General features: G+C 34.8%; 3 protein-coding genes across 3 annotated transcripts; 2 read left to right on the top strand and 1 right to left on the bottom strand.

Moving 5' to 3' along the window:
- Positions 1-4,423: 4,423 nt before the first annotated feature.
- Positions 4,424-6,099, top strand: LOC110636444 (agamous-like MADS-box protein AGL62). The gene is made up of 2 exons (XM_021786157.2): positions 4,424-4,754; positions 5,717-6,099. Exons 1-2 carry the CDS (start codon positions 4,437-4,439, stop codon positions 6,053-6,055), a joined length of 657 nt encoding a protein of 218 aa, XP_021641849.2. The 5' UTR covers positions 4,424-4,436; the 3' UTR covers positions 6,056-6,099.
- Positions 6,100-13,541: 7,442 nt separating this feature from the next.
- On the bottom strand, positions 13,542-13,850 carry LOC110636453 (protein PELPK1-like). The gene has a single exon (XM_021786169.2). It carries the CDS (start codon positions 13,848-13,850, stop codon positions 13,542-13,544), a length of 309 nt encoding a protein of 102 aa, XP_021641861.2.
- Positions 13,851-14,330: 480 nt separating this feature from the next.
- On the top strand, positions 14,331-14,717 carry LOC110636052 (protein PELPK1-like). The gene has a single exon (XM_021785578.2). It carries the CDS (start codon positions 14,331-14,333, stop codon positions 14,715-14,717), a length of 387 nt encoding a protein of 128 aa, XP_021641270.2.
- Positions 14,718-14,955: the final 238 nt, after the last annotated feature.

Raw genomic sequence — 14,955 nt, 5'->3', positions numbered from 1 at the left:
TTGGTTATAAAACTTAATGGGTTTTAAGTGAATCAAATATCGTACGAAAGTAGGTTTAGTTTTCTTAAAATACTCTTTGGTTTGCTTGAAAAAGAAATCAAATGATTTTAGAATCAATCACTTTCAAACTCTATTTTCTTTTAAAATTGGATGAACTAAAGCAAATTTCAATTAATTTATGCATAAATCCCAATTTTGGAATCATTTTTACCAGTAATTAGTTTTTGAATTTAATTACTCGTTATTAATTTAGTTTAATCGCATCTAGATTAAGAAATTATTTGCTTTGCTCTTTTCTTATTTTGTCTACAATTATCAATTTTATCAAGTTTATTTGCATTTACATTTTACTTTCATTAATCATTGGTCCAAATAATCGCTTCATTCATAGTTTGGTAATTAAACGCAAATCCTCATGGGAACAATACTTGACTTATCACCTTATTACTTGATACGGCCCATATACTTGCGGAAACCCCACATTAATGCCTTAGTCAGCAGACCTTCTCAAATACAACCAATCCTAAAATGTGGCATGTTAAGTGATAAAGCTAAAAGAAGAAGAAACATCCAAAAGCTATGAAGAAAAAAAACACAGAAGAGAAAGCAATCAAGAGAAAACAACTAAGATCCCAAAAGAAGGCAACTAGCAAAATTAATGAGATTGCATTTCTAATTTCCTCATGAGAAAAAGGTGATTGAAGCTGCATTGCATCTTCCACCTAGGCATGGTGGGCAAGCTTGAAATTTAAAGCATTGTAGGGTTAGGCAGAGAAGGTTGGGTGGTTTTTATACGGCTGGTAATGTGGGTTATGGAGACAATGCAGGTTTTGGCAAATTTGGCACCAAAGGCAAATGTGGAATTTGTAGAAGACTGTGAGCAGCAGATGCAACGTCCATGCCTAAAAATGACAAATTAAAGAAAGAGCTAATTAATATTAAAAGGTTGGCTAATTAGATAGAAAAAGTCAAACGTTTTCGCTAATTGATAATTATATCAAAATGTTATAATTTTGGAGCACAAATCCTAACCTTTAAGATTGGGGGCGGTCATCCAATCTTCACAATTTTAGGATTTATTTTGTTAACCACAACAAAATGTATCAACTATAACTTTTTTTTTTTGCTTTTTTTTTTTGCTATTAATTATTGGCCTTTTTATCTAATTGGCCTAAAAAGTTGGAATATTTAGCCTTATATATTATGCTTTGGGCTTAGAGGAGATTTTATATATGTATGTGCTACAATAAGTAAACAGAGAGTTGTGTGGATTTAAACTATCTCGTTAGTTCACCTTATCAATATATTCCATTGAAAGTATTGTCATATGTTGACTGTTGTTTTTTTGTTGTTGGCTAATCAAGTATAATAATATACTTAATCTCATGAAAACAATCAAGCTTTTTGATTTATCTGTTTGGTTATCTGGCTTTTGTTCATAGTTATTAGCTAGTATGAAATAAATAATCATTACTATTGAGAGAGAGAAACTATTTTCCCATTAATTTGATTCATGGAATAGAATAAAATAAGAACATACATATATAATAGCTATTTTTTTATATGTAAAATGAATTTTATTAGTAATGATATATTAGGAAAAACTTAACATGAACCATTAGTTACATTCCAATCATTAGGTCTCCCCAAAACCCCAGTCTAGAGCAATACATATTAAGTGAAAAAACCTGGCCAAGAAAGCTATTATACATAAAAGCTATTATTGGCATGAAATAATTAATAATAATTCACTAACATTATATATGTAAACTTTGTACGTACAAAAATTTATGTAAAATATATGTTATATGCAATAAAATTATTACACATCTAAAATCTTAATCAAAACTAGATATCATAGAAAATCTATTAATTTAAGAAAATTATTATTTATCAATTAAAATTTATAAAAATTTCTTACCCAAATAACCAAGAGACAAATTGAAAAGGAAAAACACTACCATGTATGCATTTTTAATTTATTTCAGATAATCAAGCTCAAATAGAACATCCTTGCATGATATCATGAGATTAAGGATAATGTCATATTAACAGCAATTATTGTTATTATATATTCAACATGATTATTGGCCAACAACAAAATATATGACATTAATCTCAATGGAATATGTATAAGAAGTTGAACTAACAATCAGTGACTTCTTCTGTTTTCCTACCTACACTAACCAATTCCCCGCATTTGCACAACTATATAAACCAACACTAATCGGCTCAACTTTTTGTCTCCTGAAACCTTAAACTTTATTCAAGATGCTAATTCCAATTTTTTCATTTTAGCCCTTCTCATTGCTTTGTCATTTTCAGGCATGGATGTTGGACTAGCTGCTATCTTCTGCAAATCCCACCTTCGCCTTTAGTGCCTAATTTGCCAAAACCTGCATTGCCTCCATTGCCCACTATTCGAAATCTCTCACAATCCACAGTGCCAACCCTTGCCAACCACAAAACCTTATCTTCCTAAACCAACACTGCCTCCACTTCCAAGCTTGCCCAACATCCCTATTGTCCCCAAGGTGGCCTTACTTCCATTGCCAAGCATGCCTTCTATGCCCACAATCCCAACTACAATTCCTTCTATCCCATTCCTTTCTCCACCTCCTGCTCCATCTAGCCCTTTAGTTTAATTTCTTATTCTATTGAGAGTTTGTACTAGAATAGCTTGTTGCTCTTTGTGTCTATTGTCTAAAATAAGCTAGTCTTTCAAAAATTTGTTTCAATTTTTTAGTGTGCATCCTTTTATTGTTACTTTGAAATGTATCATTGAGTTGTACAATTCATATTGTTCCATATATTTATATTATATATAATATATTGATGATTTACACTTATATTTGTAAAGATTTCAATTCCTTAAGCCAGATTTTAACCTTTTTGAGTGATCAATGCAGTGAAATGAATATGAATTTGTTGTGCACTACGAAAGTATATAAACTACAAAGAAATAAAGTAAATATATAAAATATCAATATTTACATGATTCACCCTTTTCACATAGGGCTATATCTACGGGTAAGCTATCTTCCACTAATAATAATAATAAATCATCCATTAAAATCTAAGCTATACTATCTATCATTCCAATTACACCCAAGCGAACACTCAAAAAAAATTTTTCATAGTAAATACATTAGTTAGTCCTCTCAATCTCCTCTGAATATAACCCAATATATTTATTACTATAACTATTACACCACAAAGGGTGTCTTCAACTGCAATGGATAATAATCTCTTTCTCTTGGATTTTATCTTTTTTGCACCTTAGGTTGAAGTCTCTTTCCCTCGCAAGAGCCCCTCATTTATGGACAAAGCAAAATCCTCAGCAATCGGCAAAACTTCTCTCTACAATGGATAACAGGCGCAGTCCATGGGCTAAAAGTCATTCTCCATGGTCAAAGCCAAATTAATCTCCCTATAATACTTCTATTTATAGTGTTAGTCCCTTAGTCGTTATCTAATTAAGAATCCCACTCAATTTAAGAATAACACTAAAATAGGAGTTCTACTCTATATAGAAAATATTCTCCATCATATTGAGAAATATTTTTCTTACTCAAATTAAGAAAGAATCTTTCAAATTAACTAATATCTTGAATCATAAATCTAACAGAACTTCCATTGCAATAGTGTTGCAGCACATATTATTACATAGTTTTTTTTCCTGAAAGTGGGCTTAATGGATAAGAACAAATTCTTTTAAATTGGAAATTAAGATGCCAATTACCAAAAAGCAATTGGCATAACTTTTACAGGAGAAGAAAACATAAAAAGATAGGCTTATCTCATAATTAATTGATCTTTTTAGGAGTCTATGAATGGTTAATTACACTTTTCAATGGTCAATTACGTATACTGAATACCCACTCATCGAAAAGAGACAGACGCTAAGAGGTAATTGGTATAACTAATACCAGAGTTGCCTACCATTGTATCTGGTCAAGATGAAGAGGCAATTAGTATTTTACTATAACCAACATGAGAGTAGGATTAGATTGTCCTAATAAATCATTATCGCTATACCAAATATAATAGGAAACCTGCTCTGCTGGTTATCACTAGATGTTCACCCAATGAAACAAGTGTCAACACCATGGTAAGCGTTTCTCCAGCCAATCTTAATTCATCGTTTCTCGTTATTGTAGATGAATTGGCGAATGTCGTCACCAATGATGAATTAGCTTTTTTCATTTATTACTAATGAATTTTATACCCAATATGTCATTCCTCAATAGATTCTAGAATAGCCAAAATAGTAAGGTCATAAATGGTACCAAGAATTTCACCACAAACACAGAAAAAATGAACAGCGCTGCATGTCAAATCCAAAAGAAGATGATCTTATAAATGCTGGTTCATTTCCACTCTATCCGTGCCATTCCAAGAAAGCAGTTTAGTCTCCCTTTTCACTTTATTTAGCCATGTCAAGAAAGAGCAAGGGTCGCCAAAAGTTGGAGATGGTAAAAATACCAAAGGAAAGCAATCTTTTGGTTACCTTCTCCAAACGTAAGTATGGCGTTTTCAAGAAAGCTAGTGAACTTGCCACTCTTTGTGGTGCTGAAATCACTATTATAGTCTTCTCACCTGGCAGGAAAATCTTCTCTTTTGGTCACCCTTCTGTTGAAACAGTTATTGATCGTTTTCTTAGCGGAAACCCTCCCCCAACCTCAGGTGCTATGCAACTTGTTGAAGCTTACCGCCATGCCAGGGTCTGTGAGCTCAATATGGAGCTCAATCAGGTACTAATCCCAATACTTGTATGGTCTATTTGTTTTAGGAAAAATATTTTTATTTTTTTTAAATATATTTATTTTTTAAAATATTTTTTGTATTTTTAATATTTTTTTATCAAATAGAAAATTAAGTTATTTACCTTAAAAATGAATTCTTCTTTTAAAAAAAAAATTATTTTTAAAATTTTGATAGTCTTATTAAAATGTGAAAATATTTTTATATCTCTGACATAGACATATATCATTAATTTAACATTGCAATCAAATAATGAAATATATTTTCATAGAGAATATTTGTTTAGAAAAATATTTTCTATTTACAAGTTATATTCTATGAAACAAACGAAGAGAAATTTTCTTTGGATATATTTAAAATGGTTTAAATTTTGGATCTCTTACTATATATTATATGTAAGGCAACGGTTTTGTAACAATTTAAATTAATGAAAAATGTAATCAAATTAAATATTAAAATAACAATGATTTATACCTATTCAAAACAATGATTTCTCTGTTGTAAAAACGTACAGCAACAAAGGTGGATATAGCAATTTTCAAACATTGCCATTGATTTATGATTACAATTTAAATATATATGATAGCGGATTCCATTATGTATTTTTGCATTATAGATAAATATTTTTTTTCTCTTGTTAAAATACTTAAAATACCATTGAAATTTAAACTATGATATTTCGATTTTTTTCACTTAGCATGTCTCGGTTTATAGTTTGGATGTAAAAGAAAAGTCTATCAACAGAGGCATAATCTCATTGGACACATGATAAGTTTTTTTCTGGCAGTTTTTATTTTAAGTTGTTAAAAAAAAGGAAAAAAAACTAAAATGTTTTGAAATGTTTAAATAAAACGAAATACCACCAAGATTTAAGATATAATATTCTACATTAGAGTACAGCCACTGCTAGTATTAGCTACTAATCCAAACTATATATATAATGATGCTTTAGATTGTCACCCAGTTGGAAATGGAGAAGAAGCGAGGTGAAGAGCTAGAGCAAATGGGGAATGTTAGCGAGGATCAGCGCTGGTGGGAGTCCCCAATAGAGGAACTAGACTTGCCAAGGCTTGAGCAGCTTAAGGCATCTCTAGAGGTGCTTAGGCAGAATGTCACAAAGCGAGCTGAGCAGGTTTTGATGCACACCACAAATCATCCTCTTCAATTTTATACTCCAAAACCTGGCACTGGGCCTCTTCCTTTTGATCCAAAGAGTGAAGGGTTCAACACAAACATGATGCCTGCTTACAACTTCAATCTTGGATTTCACAATGGAAATGAATTATTTTAACTAAAAATTCTTGCCTAGAGATTCAAGATACAACATGTATGATAGGATCTATACTTAAAATAAGTAAGACAGTGTATCTTAAATCTAGGTCTAGGTAACTTCTTTTTTTTTTCTATTTTGAGTGAATTGATTTTTTTTTTTTTTTTTGTGATCTTTATAAAAGAAACAACTTAACAATCAATTCACTTAAAATAGAATTTCTTGAAATTGGAAGCCTTAATTACCCAGACCACAGTGTATATATGGTTATTTCCTTTATGATCATGTACAATTAATTTTTTTTTTAATGTGCATTGTACATTGTTTATATTCGTATGTAATTGTGATTTAACCCTTTCATATATAATTTTCTATTAATTTTCATATATAATATAACATTATCATAATATTTTAATTTTTAATAGCCATTTTAATTTAATCCCTCATTGGCATAATACTAAATCACCATGACTGCATTTTAATTCTAATTAAAGTTAGTTTGTATTTTTTTTAATTTTTTTTATACTTTTAGTTTGTTAATCGTAAACAAAATTAGGCTGTGTTAAACTATAAATCAGTAGATAATCGCAATTTCTTATATATAGTATACTAATTATAATAAACTATCATAATTTTATCATTACACGTTTTCTTTTAAGAAAAAATAATAACGTAATTTATTAAATGACTAATATCAATTAACTTTTAAATTTTCACATTAATCTTTAACATAAAAAAATTATTGGAGAGGCAGCTATTAGCTGCCACTTATTTTGCATTTATTTAGGGCATTTATTTAGGAATTTTTGTGTGCATATCTGTTCTTACCTTTTGTTGTATGATTCTGATACAATTTTGGTAGTTTAGCTTGATTAGGAACCTATTTATTAGCTATAATTTTTTATATATATCTTTGATTTATGGGGCAATAAACATCAGAATTCTTATTCCAAAATTTCTTAGTTCTTTTACATGGTATCAGAACCATGGCTGATGAAAAGAAAGATGAGAGTTCTGGATCAGGGAAGAAAACTTCTAATTCTTACACACTGAATTCGAATGACAACCTAGGTAACTTGATAACCCAAGTTCAGTTGAAGGGCGAGAATTACGAAGAATGGGCGTGAGCTATGCGGACTGCATTGCGGGCCAAAAAGAAATATGGTTTTATTGATGGATCTGTCATGCAACCAGCAGATGACTCACTGGAACTCGAAGATTGGTGGATGGGTAACTCTATGCTGGTTTCTTGATTGTTTAACATCATTGAACCGACGCTTCGCTCGACCATCTCTCACATGGAGAACGTAAAGGATCTGTGGGAGGATATTAAACAGAGGTTCTCGATTGGGAATGGTCCACGAATGCAGCAATTGAGATCGGATCTGGCGAATTGTAGGCAGGAAGGTCAACCGATCGTGTCCTATTTCGGAAGACTCAAAACATTATGGGATGAAATAAACAACTATGATCAGATACTAGTGTGTATCTGTGCAGGCTGCAGATGCAATCTTACCATTGAATTGGAAAGAAAGCGTGAAGAAGAGAGAGTTCATCAGTTTTTGATGGGCTTGGATAAAGAAGGATACAGAACAGTGCGCTCTAATATTTTAAGCACTGAACCCTTGCCTAATTTGAATCGTGCCTATGCTATGGTTGTTCAGCAAGAGCGGGTGCGAACTATGACACGAACCAAGGAAGAAAGAGGCAATCCTATGAGTTTTGCAATTCGAGCAGGTAGTCGAAATTCAGGGGGGGATTAAGACAAATCCTCAATTTGTTCTAATTGTAACCGAGAGGGACATGATGCTGAAAGTTGTTTTCAGCTGATAGGTTATCCAGAATGGTGGGGTAATAGACCACGTGGAACTTCTGCTGGACGAGGAGGTGGTAAAAAGCGTGGCAATGGAGCAGGACGTAGCAAGGGAGGAGTTGCTCATGCCAACGCCACACAAGCAACTAGAGTTGATGGTGGGCATGGAATTGTGACAGATTCAGATCGAAAGGGTGTTAGTGGATTAAATGAAGGGCAGTGGGCTGCTTTGCTGGGCATGTTGAATTCTTGTCAGAATGGTGGCAATGAGAGGCTGACAGGTACGCAGAGGATATTTCCTTGGATTATTGACACAGGAGCTTCCCATCATATGACAGAAACGTTGGCATTTTTGAGTGAATTACGTGACATTGTGCCATGCTCAATCGGGTTACCTAATGGAGAAAAGACCTTGGCGGTGAAAGAAGGAACTGTGTTGCTTGGAGGAGACTTGAAATTGCAACAAGTCCTTTATGTGCCAAATTTGAATTGCAATCTGATCTCTGTATCACAACTACTTAATGATTCAAATTTGGTTATTCAACTCACTAACAAAATTTGTGCTATACAGGACCTAAATTCGAGGAACCTGATTGGAGTAGGTGAGCAACGCGAGGGGCTGTACTTTCTCAAGAGAGTGACATCGGTACATGCTTGTAAGGTAACTGATGTGGGGTCTTTTGAGCTTTGGCATAAGAGAATGGGTCATCCTTCTTATAAGGTGGTAGAGTTAATTCCAGAAGCTAGTAGCATAGTTAGGAAAACTAATAAAACTTGTGAAGTTTGTTTTAGAGCAAAGCAAACAAGAGAGATTTTCTTTTCTAGTGACAATAAAGCTGATGGTTGTTTTGAATTGATACATTGTGATTTGTGGGGACCTTATAGAGTCCCAACTTCTTGTGGAGCAATTTACTTCTTAACAATTATTGATGATTACTCTCGTGCTATTTGGATATATTTGCTGAATGGAAAACAAGAAGTAGCTTGTGTTCTTAAGAAATTTGTTGTGATGGTTAAACGCCAATTTGAAAAAAATGTGAAAATTGTCAGAAGTGATAACGGAAGTGAATTTATGTGCTTGAAAGAATATTTTGATGAAAAAGGGATGTTGCATCAAACTTCCTATGTAGGAACACCTCAACCAAATGGCCGAGTGGAAAGAAAACATCGCCATATTCTTAATGTGGCAAGAGCCTTGCGTTTCCAAGCAAATTTACCCATAGAATTTTGGGGAGAATGTGTACTTGCAGCCGGGTATTTGATTAATAGGACTCCATCTATGTTATTAAATGGTAAAACCCCATATGAGATGCTCCTTGGGAAAGTACCTTCTTACAAACACGTTCGGGTTTTCGGTTGTTTGTGCTATGTGCATAATCTGAATCGGGATAAAGATAAATTTGGTAGTATAAGTTGTAGGTGTGTTTTTGTTGGGCATCCATTTGAAAAGAAGGGATGGAGATTGTATGATGTGGAAATTAAAGAATACTTTGTATCAAGAGACGTGTATTCACTGAAACAGAATTTCCATATGCAAATGAGAAAACAATGGGTGATGAACTCATTAAAAATGGAGTTGAGGAGTTGAGTGATGAAGTTGATGGTTTAGAGAACACCTTGGGAAAGGAGCACGATGAAAGTGTGGGTAGAGAAAGTGAGGTGAATCCTAAAACGGAAGAATTGATCCATGAAAACAGTGAGGGAGTGGATAGAGGTGAAGTTGTTGAAGAGCAACTAGGTAGGGGACAAAGGGCCAAGCAACCTAGTGTTCGTTTGAAGGATTATGTGACAAACGCCATCAAAATAAGCCCCTCGGTATGCTCACCTTCCCAATCTGATTCCTTAGGTATGCCTTACTCTATAGCACATTATGTGGGTTATGATAAATTCTCTGCACAACACTGATGTTTTTTGGCAGCCATTACTACAGGACATGAATCAAGCTCTTATGCAGAAGCAGTTAAGGATGAACGGTGGAGAGCGGCTATGAGAAAAGAAATACAGGCTTTGGAGAATAATGATACATGGACAGTTGAAAATCTGCCATTTGGGAAGAAAGCAATAGGAAGCAAGTGGGTATACAAAATTAAATACAATTCTGATGGAAGTGTTGAACGATACAAGGCGCGGTTAGTGATATTGTGAAATAATCAAGTTGAAGGCATAGATTATCAGGAGACTTTTGCTCCTACAGCAAAAATGGTTACTGTGCGCACCTTTCTTGCCATTGCGGCTGCAAAGAATTGGGAACTCCATCAGATGGATGTCCAAAATGCTTTCTGACACGGTGATTTGGAGGAAGAGGTTTACATGAAGATGCTGCCTGGATTTGCTTCTCAATCACTAGGGAAGGTTTGTAAACTCCGGAAATCTCTATACGGTTTGCGGCAAGCACCTAGATGTTGGTTTGCGAAATTGGCTGCATCTCTAAAAGCTTATGGATTTCAGCAATCATATTTAGATTACTCTTTGTTCACTTTTCTAGCTGGGACTGTTCAATTGAATGTGCTTATTTATGTGGATGACCTTATTATCTCCAGCAATGATGTTTCCGCTGTACAAAAATTCAAGAACTATTTGAGTCGTTGCTTTCATATGAAAGACTTGGGGAAGCTGAAATTTTTCTTAGGGATTGAAGTAGCCAGAAACTTGAATGGTATTTTCTTGTGTCAACGTAAGTATGCGTTGGATGTAATTTCAGAAGTTGGATTACTGGGTTACAAGCCTGCTAAAACTCCTCTTGAACAAAATCACAAGCTGGCCCTTACCGAGAGTGATGATGTGGATGACCCTGCTCAGTATAGGCATTTGGTGGGACGGCTTATTTATCTAACAATAACTCGGCCCGAGTTGTTTTATTGTGTGCATATTCTTGCTCAGTTCATGCAACAACTGAAGAAAGCTCATTAGGAGGCAGCTGTTAGAGTTGTGCATTATTTGAAAGGAAATCCAGGTCAGGGTATACTACTGCATGCCAATTGTGATCTCAAATTGTCTGCTTACTGTGATTCTGATTGGGCTAGCTGTCCTTTGACGAGACGGTCTTTGACTGGTTATTTTGTTCTTTTGGGTGAATCCCCTATCTCGTGGAAGACTTAAAAGCAACAGACAGTGTCTCGCTCATCTGCTGAAGCTGAATATTGGTCTATGAGTACTACAACTTGTGAACTTAAATGGTTGAAAGGATTATTGAATTCTCTTGGTGTGGCGCATATTGAACCTATGAATTTGTATTGTGATAGTCAAGCAGCTCTGCATATAGCTGCTAATCCTGTCTATCATGAACGTACCAAGCATATTGAAGTGGACTGTCATTTTATCCGTGATGAGATATTGAATGGTAACATTCGAACAGATTATGTACGTAGTTCAATGCAACCTGCAGATATCTTCACAAAGGCGTTGGGAAAGAATCAGTTTGACTTTCTTCTTCGCAAGTTGGGCATTCGAGATCTCCATGCTCCAACTTGAGGGGGGGGGGTATTGGAAAGGCAGCTGTTAGCTGCCACTTATTTTGCATTTATTTAGGGCATTTGTTTAAGAATTTTTGTGTGCATATCTGTTCTTTCCTTTTGCTGTATGATTCTGATACAATTTTGATAGTTTAGCTTGATTAGGAACCTATTTATTAGCTGTAATTTTTTATATATATCTTTGATTTATGGGGCAATAAACATCAGAATTCTTATTTCAAAATTTCTTAATGCTTTTACAAAAATATAAATAACTTTAAAATTAAAAAATAAATATTAAATTTAGTTATATAATTATTTCGTTTAAATATTTCTCTCCCAATCGCATTTTTATATATATTATTTTTTAAAACGTGTACATCATGTACATCTAATAATTATTCTTCATCATCATATATAAAAATGCATATAAGGGAATAAAATATTTAACTTTACCTTTTAGATTAATTTATTAATAATTAATAGGCAAAGGTGCCTTTTTAAATCTTGTAAATTAGCCTAAAAATCACAAGAATCACTTTAAGTACTGGTCAACTCATTTAGGCCATTTAAACTCCTAAACGTTAGAGAAAACAGTAACAAAGCCCAAATTATATGTAAAACGGACCAATAAAGCTAAAACTAGTCACCTGATTTCAAATGATTGAACAACATTAATGGCTCATTCCTTTCAGTTAATTGAGCTTCACATCTCTCTCTCTGTAAAGAATCATTGAAGGCGAGCAATTTTTAATGAACTGAACACAGGAAAGGAGGAGCTGAATAAGCTGAATGGGAGAAAAAGAAAGAAGAAAGAGAATGGCAGGCACTGTTTCTACCATAGTTGTTGGTTTTTTATTTGGCTCTTATTGCACAGTAGGTGAAGCAGAGATGGGTGAATTTTATTGGTTGGGGGAATGTAGTGAATTGGGCAGGTATGGTGTGAACGAAATTGCTGCTGTAATTGCTGGATGAATGCTTGGTGAATTTTGTAATGAATGGTTGGTGAAGAAGAAGGTGTAGAACAAGGTTCCTACTCTGCCACTTACCCTCCAACACACTGCCCACAAGTACATCTCCTCCTTAGCTTCAATGCCTCCACCCCACGGGGATCCAAGCTTTACCAACCATGTTTTATGATTCATCCTGGCACAAGCACTACTGGTACTGGTGGTGTTATAGTGGAAAATGAGTGCATTATATGTCTTGTTGCATATGAAAATGGTGATAAACTAAAGGTATTGCCCCAGTGCCACCATTATTTCCATGGACGTGGCTTCACTCTTGGGCCGCTTGCCCTCTTTGCAGGGTTTCCCTTCCGGATAGCACACTTGCAGAGTTTTTTTTTTTTTAGTCTAAAATTTTAAGTTTTAATTTATGTATATCACGCGGTTATGTTGACTTGTAAATTAAACTATGTTATTTTTCATGTGACTTAAATTTTAGATATGTTTTTATTAATCCGAATTGTTATTTGATTCAAAAGCTTTGTTGTGATTCGTTGAAATAAAAAGTGAGGTCTATGATAGCAGCGGAGTTAGCCTGAGGTATGAACCAGTATAAATATTGTAATATTTTACTTTTGTGGTAGAATTGTGATATATTCGGGAAACATATTGAGGTTAGGATTTGACAGGACTGGATAATTATATCTTACTTTTTTTTATCATAGTTGAACTTTTTATCTTATCTTGCTCATGGACGTAAACCTTATAGTTGAAACATGTAAAGCCTATGTTATTCTTATTCTCTTTTTTTATATTATGTGATTATGCAATTGTGTGTATCTTAAATTTGAGTGCCCGCTATAACACTTTTCTAATTAATTAAGTCTGAGACGATGTTTGAATGCTTAAACTAGGAATTATTTGTTATTTTGCTGGAATTTACTTGCCCCGTTAATGAACATTAAACACTGTTAATTTTAGGTTTCTTTGTATGATTTTTTAGTTATTAAGGGTTTAAATGGCCCAAATAAATTCTCGAGGTCTTTAAGTTACTTTAGACCAATTAACTTTAGAATATAGACTTCATAGTTGAGAAACATGAAATTTATATTTTTTAAATCCATAGTTGAAGCGAAGGTCAATACATAAATCCATAAGAGTATATCCAATGAAAAATGACAATCACAACATCATCAAACCATACAAATAAATGTAGCCGAATCATATTATCAAATAATAATTAAAAATGCTCAAACAAATTAACTAAACTAGAAGCAAACTCCCCAGAGAAGGACTCAGTTTCCAGGTGGAGGAGAAAGGAATGGGATGGAGGGAATTGTAGTGGGAATGGAGGGAATGCTTGGCAAGGGAGGCAAATTGACTTTTGGTACAGTAGGGATGGTGGGCAGGCTAGGAATTGGAGGCAGAGTAGGCTGTGGGAGAGTTGGAATGGCTGGCATTGGTGGCAGTGCAGGCTTTGGCAAGTTCGGCACCGAAGGCAATGGGGGAAATTGCAGGAGATGACGAGCCGCTAAGCCAGCATCCATGCTTGAAAATGACAAGGCAACAAAGAAAGCAAGAATGAAGCAGTTGAAGGAGGCCATTGTTATATTTGTAAATCTTTAACAAAAGGGAATTTTAGTTTAGATGAGAAAACAAGTTATGGTTCTAGCAGTAGATATATATTGAGCTGCAGCCTTGATTACCTGACTTGGTCTCATGGTAGGTGACTTGAACACCATGTTCAGTTGGGGAAAACTCCTTAGTCATATGCTTTTGGGTGATTGTGAGTTCACCTTCTCATCAAATTTCCATCCAGAAAATTGACAAATATGGTTCTGGTTGGCTAAATACTTGCCATTTCATAGCGATGCGAGGAAGTCAAAGGGTATGGTAATCAAAACTTCCTAATTATTGGGCAGTGTAATCCGAACAACCTAAGTTAAGCAAACAAGATATCAGAAGGTTGTCAACTAATCCTATATAAGCCCATCGGTAAGCCTTGTTATCCCCCCAAAGCCTCATAGAGCTCCATTGCTCAAGATATCAATAAACTTTGTAGGAGACGCAATATTCACTTCAAAATGGCCTCTTTCAACTGCTTCATCCTAGCATTTTTCATTGCTTTGTCATTTTCAAGCATCAATGTTGCTGTAGCCGCTCGCCATCTTCTACAGCTGTCACCTCTGCCTTCAGTGCCAAATTTGCCGAACCCCATGGTGCCTTCTTTGCCTAAACCAACTTTACCACCATTGCCTTCCTTGCCAACATTGCCACAACCCACTCTACCAACTTTGCCAACCACTCAACCATCATTGCCTAAACCCACACTACCTCCACTTCCCAGCCTGCCAACCATGCCCACTGTCCCCCAGGTCCCCTTGCCTCCGCTGCCAAGCATGCCATCCATCCCCACAATCCCTACCACAATTCCCTCTATCCCATTCCTCTCCCCACCACCTGGAAACTAGGCGCAGGATTTATGTTCCCAAGTGTAAAGAGATGACTAATATATCGTGCTTCGCTCGGCCATATTGTAGAAGCTCCCATCTCTTTACTTCAACTCCACTGGAACCATGTCGCATAGATCATTGCTTGTTCTGATTTTCTACTTTAAGCATTGTATACTTATTTTATTTGTTTGTGATCAGTGTATGATACAGATTTCCTATGCCTTCATGATCATTAGTCTCTTGATAAATGTTGTCC

The sequence above is a fragment of the Hevea brasiliensis genome, chromosome 14 (assembly GCF_030052815.1).
Source record: "Hevea brasiliensis isolate MT/VB/25A 57/8 chromosome 14, ASM3005281v1, whole genome shotgun sequence".
NCBI lineage: Eukaryota > Viridiplantae > Streptophyta > Magnoliopsida > Malpighiales > Euphorbiaceae > Hevea > Hevea brasiliensis.
The sequence above is the reverse complement of the archived record's forward strand: the minus strand, read 5'-3'. Positions and strand labels throughout refer to the sequence as shown.

Bases quoted from the DNA above. Each gene is read 5' to 3' on its own strand.
- LOC110636453 (XM_021786169.2), bottom strand. From the start codon at position 13,850: ATGGCCTCCTTCAACTGCTTCATTCTTGCTTTCTTTGTTGCCTTGTCA.
- LOC110636444 (XM_021786157.2), top strand. From the start codon at position 4,437: ATGTCAAGAAAGAGCAAGGGTCGCCAAAAGTTGGAGATGGTAAAAATA. The intron at 4,755-5,716 runs GTACTAATCCCA...ATGATGCTTTAG, and splicing joins TCAATATGGAGCTCAATCAG to ATTGTCACCCAGTTGGAAAT.
- LOC110636052 (XM_021785578.2), top strand. From the start codon at position 14,331: ATGGCCTCTTTCAACTGCTTCATCCTAGCATTTTTCATTGCTTTGTCA.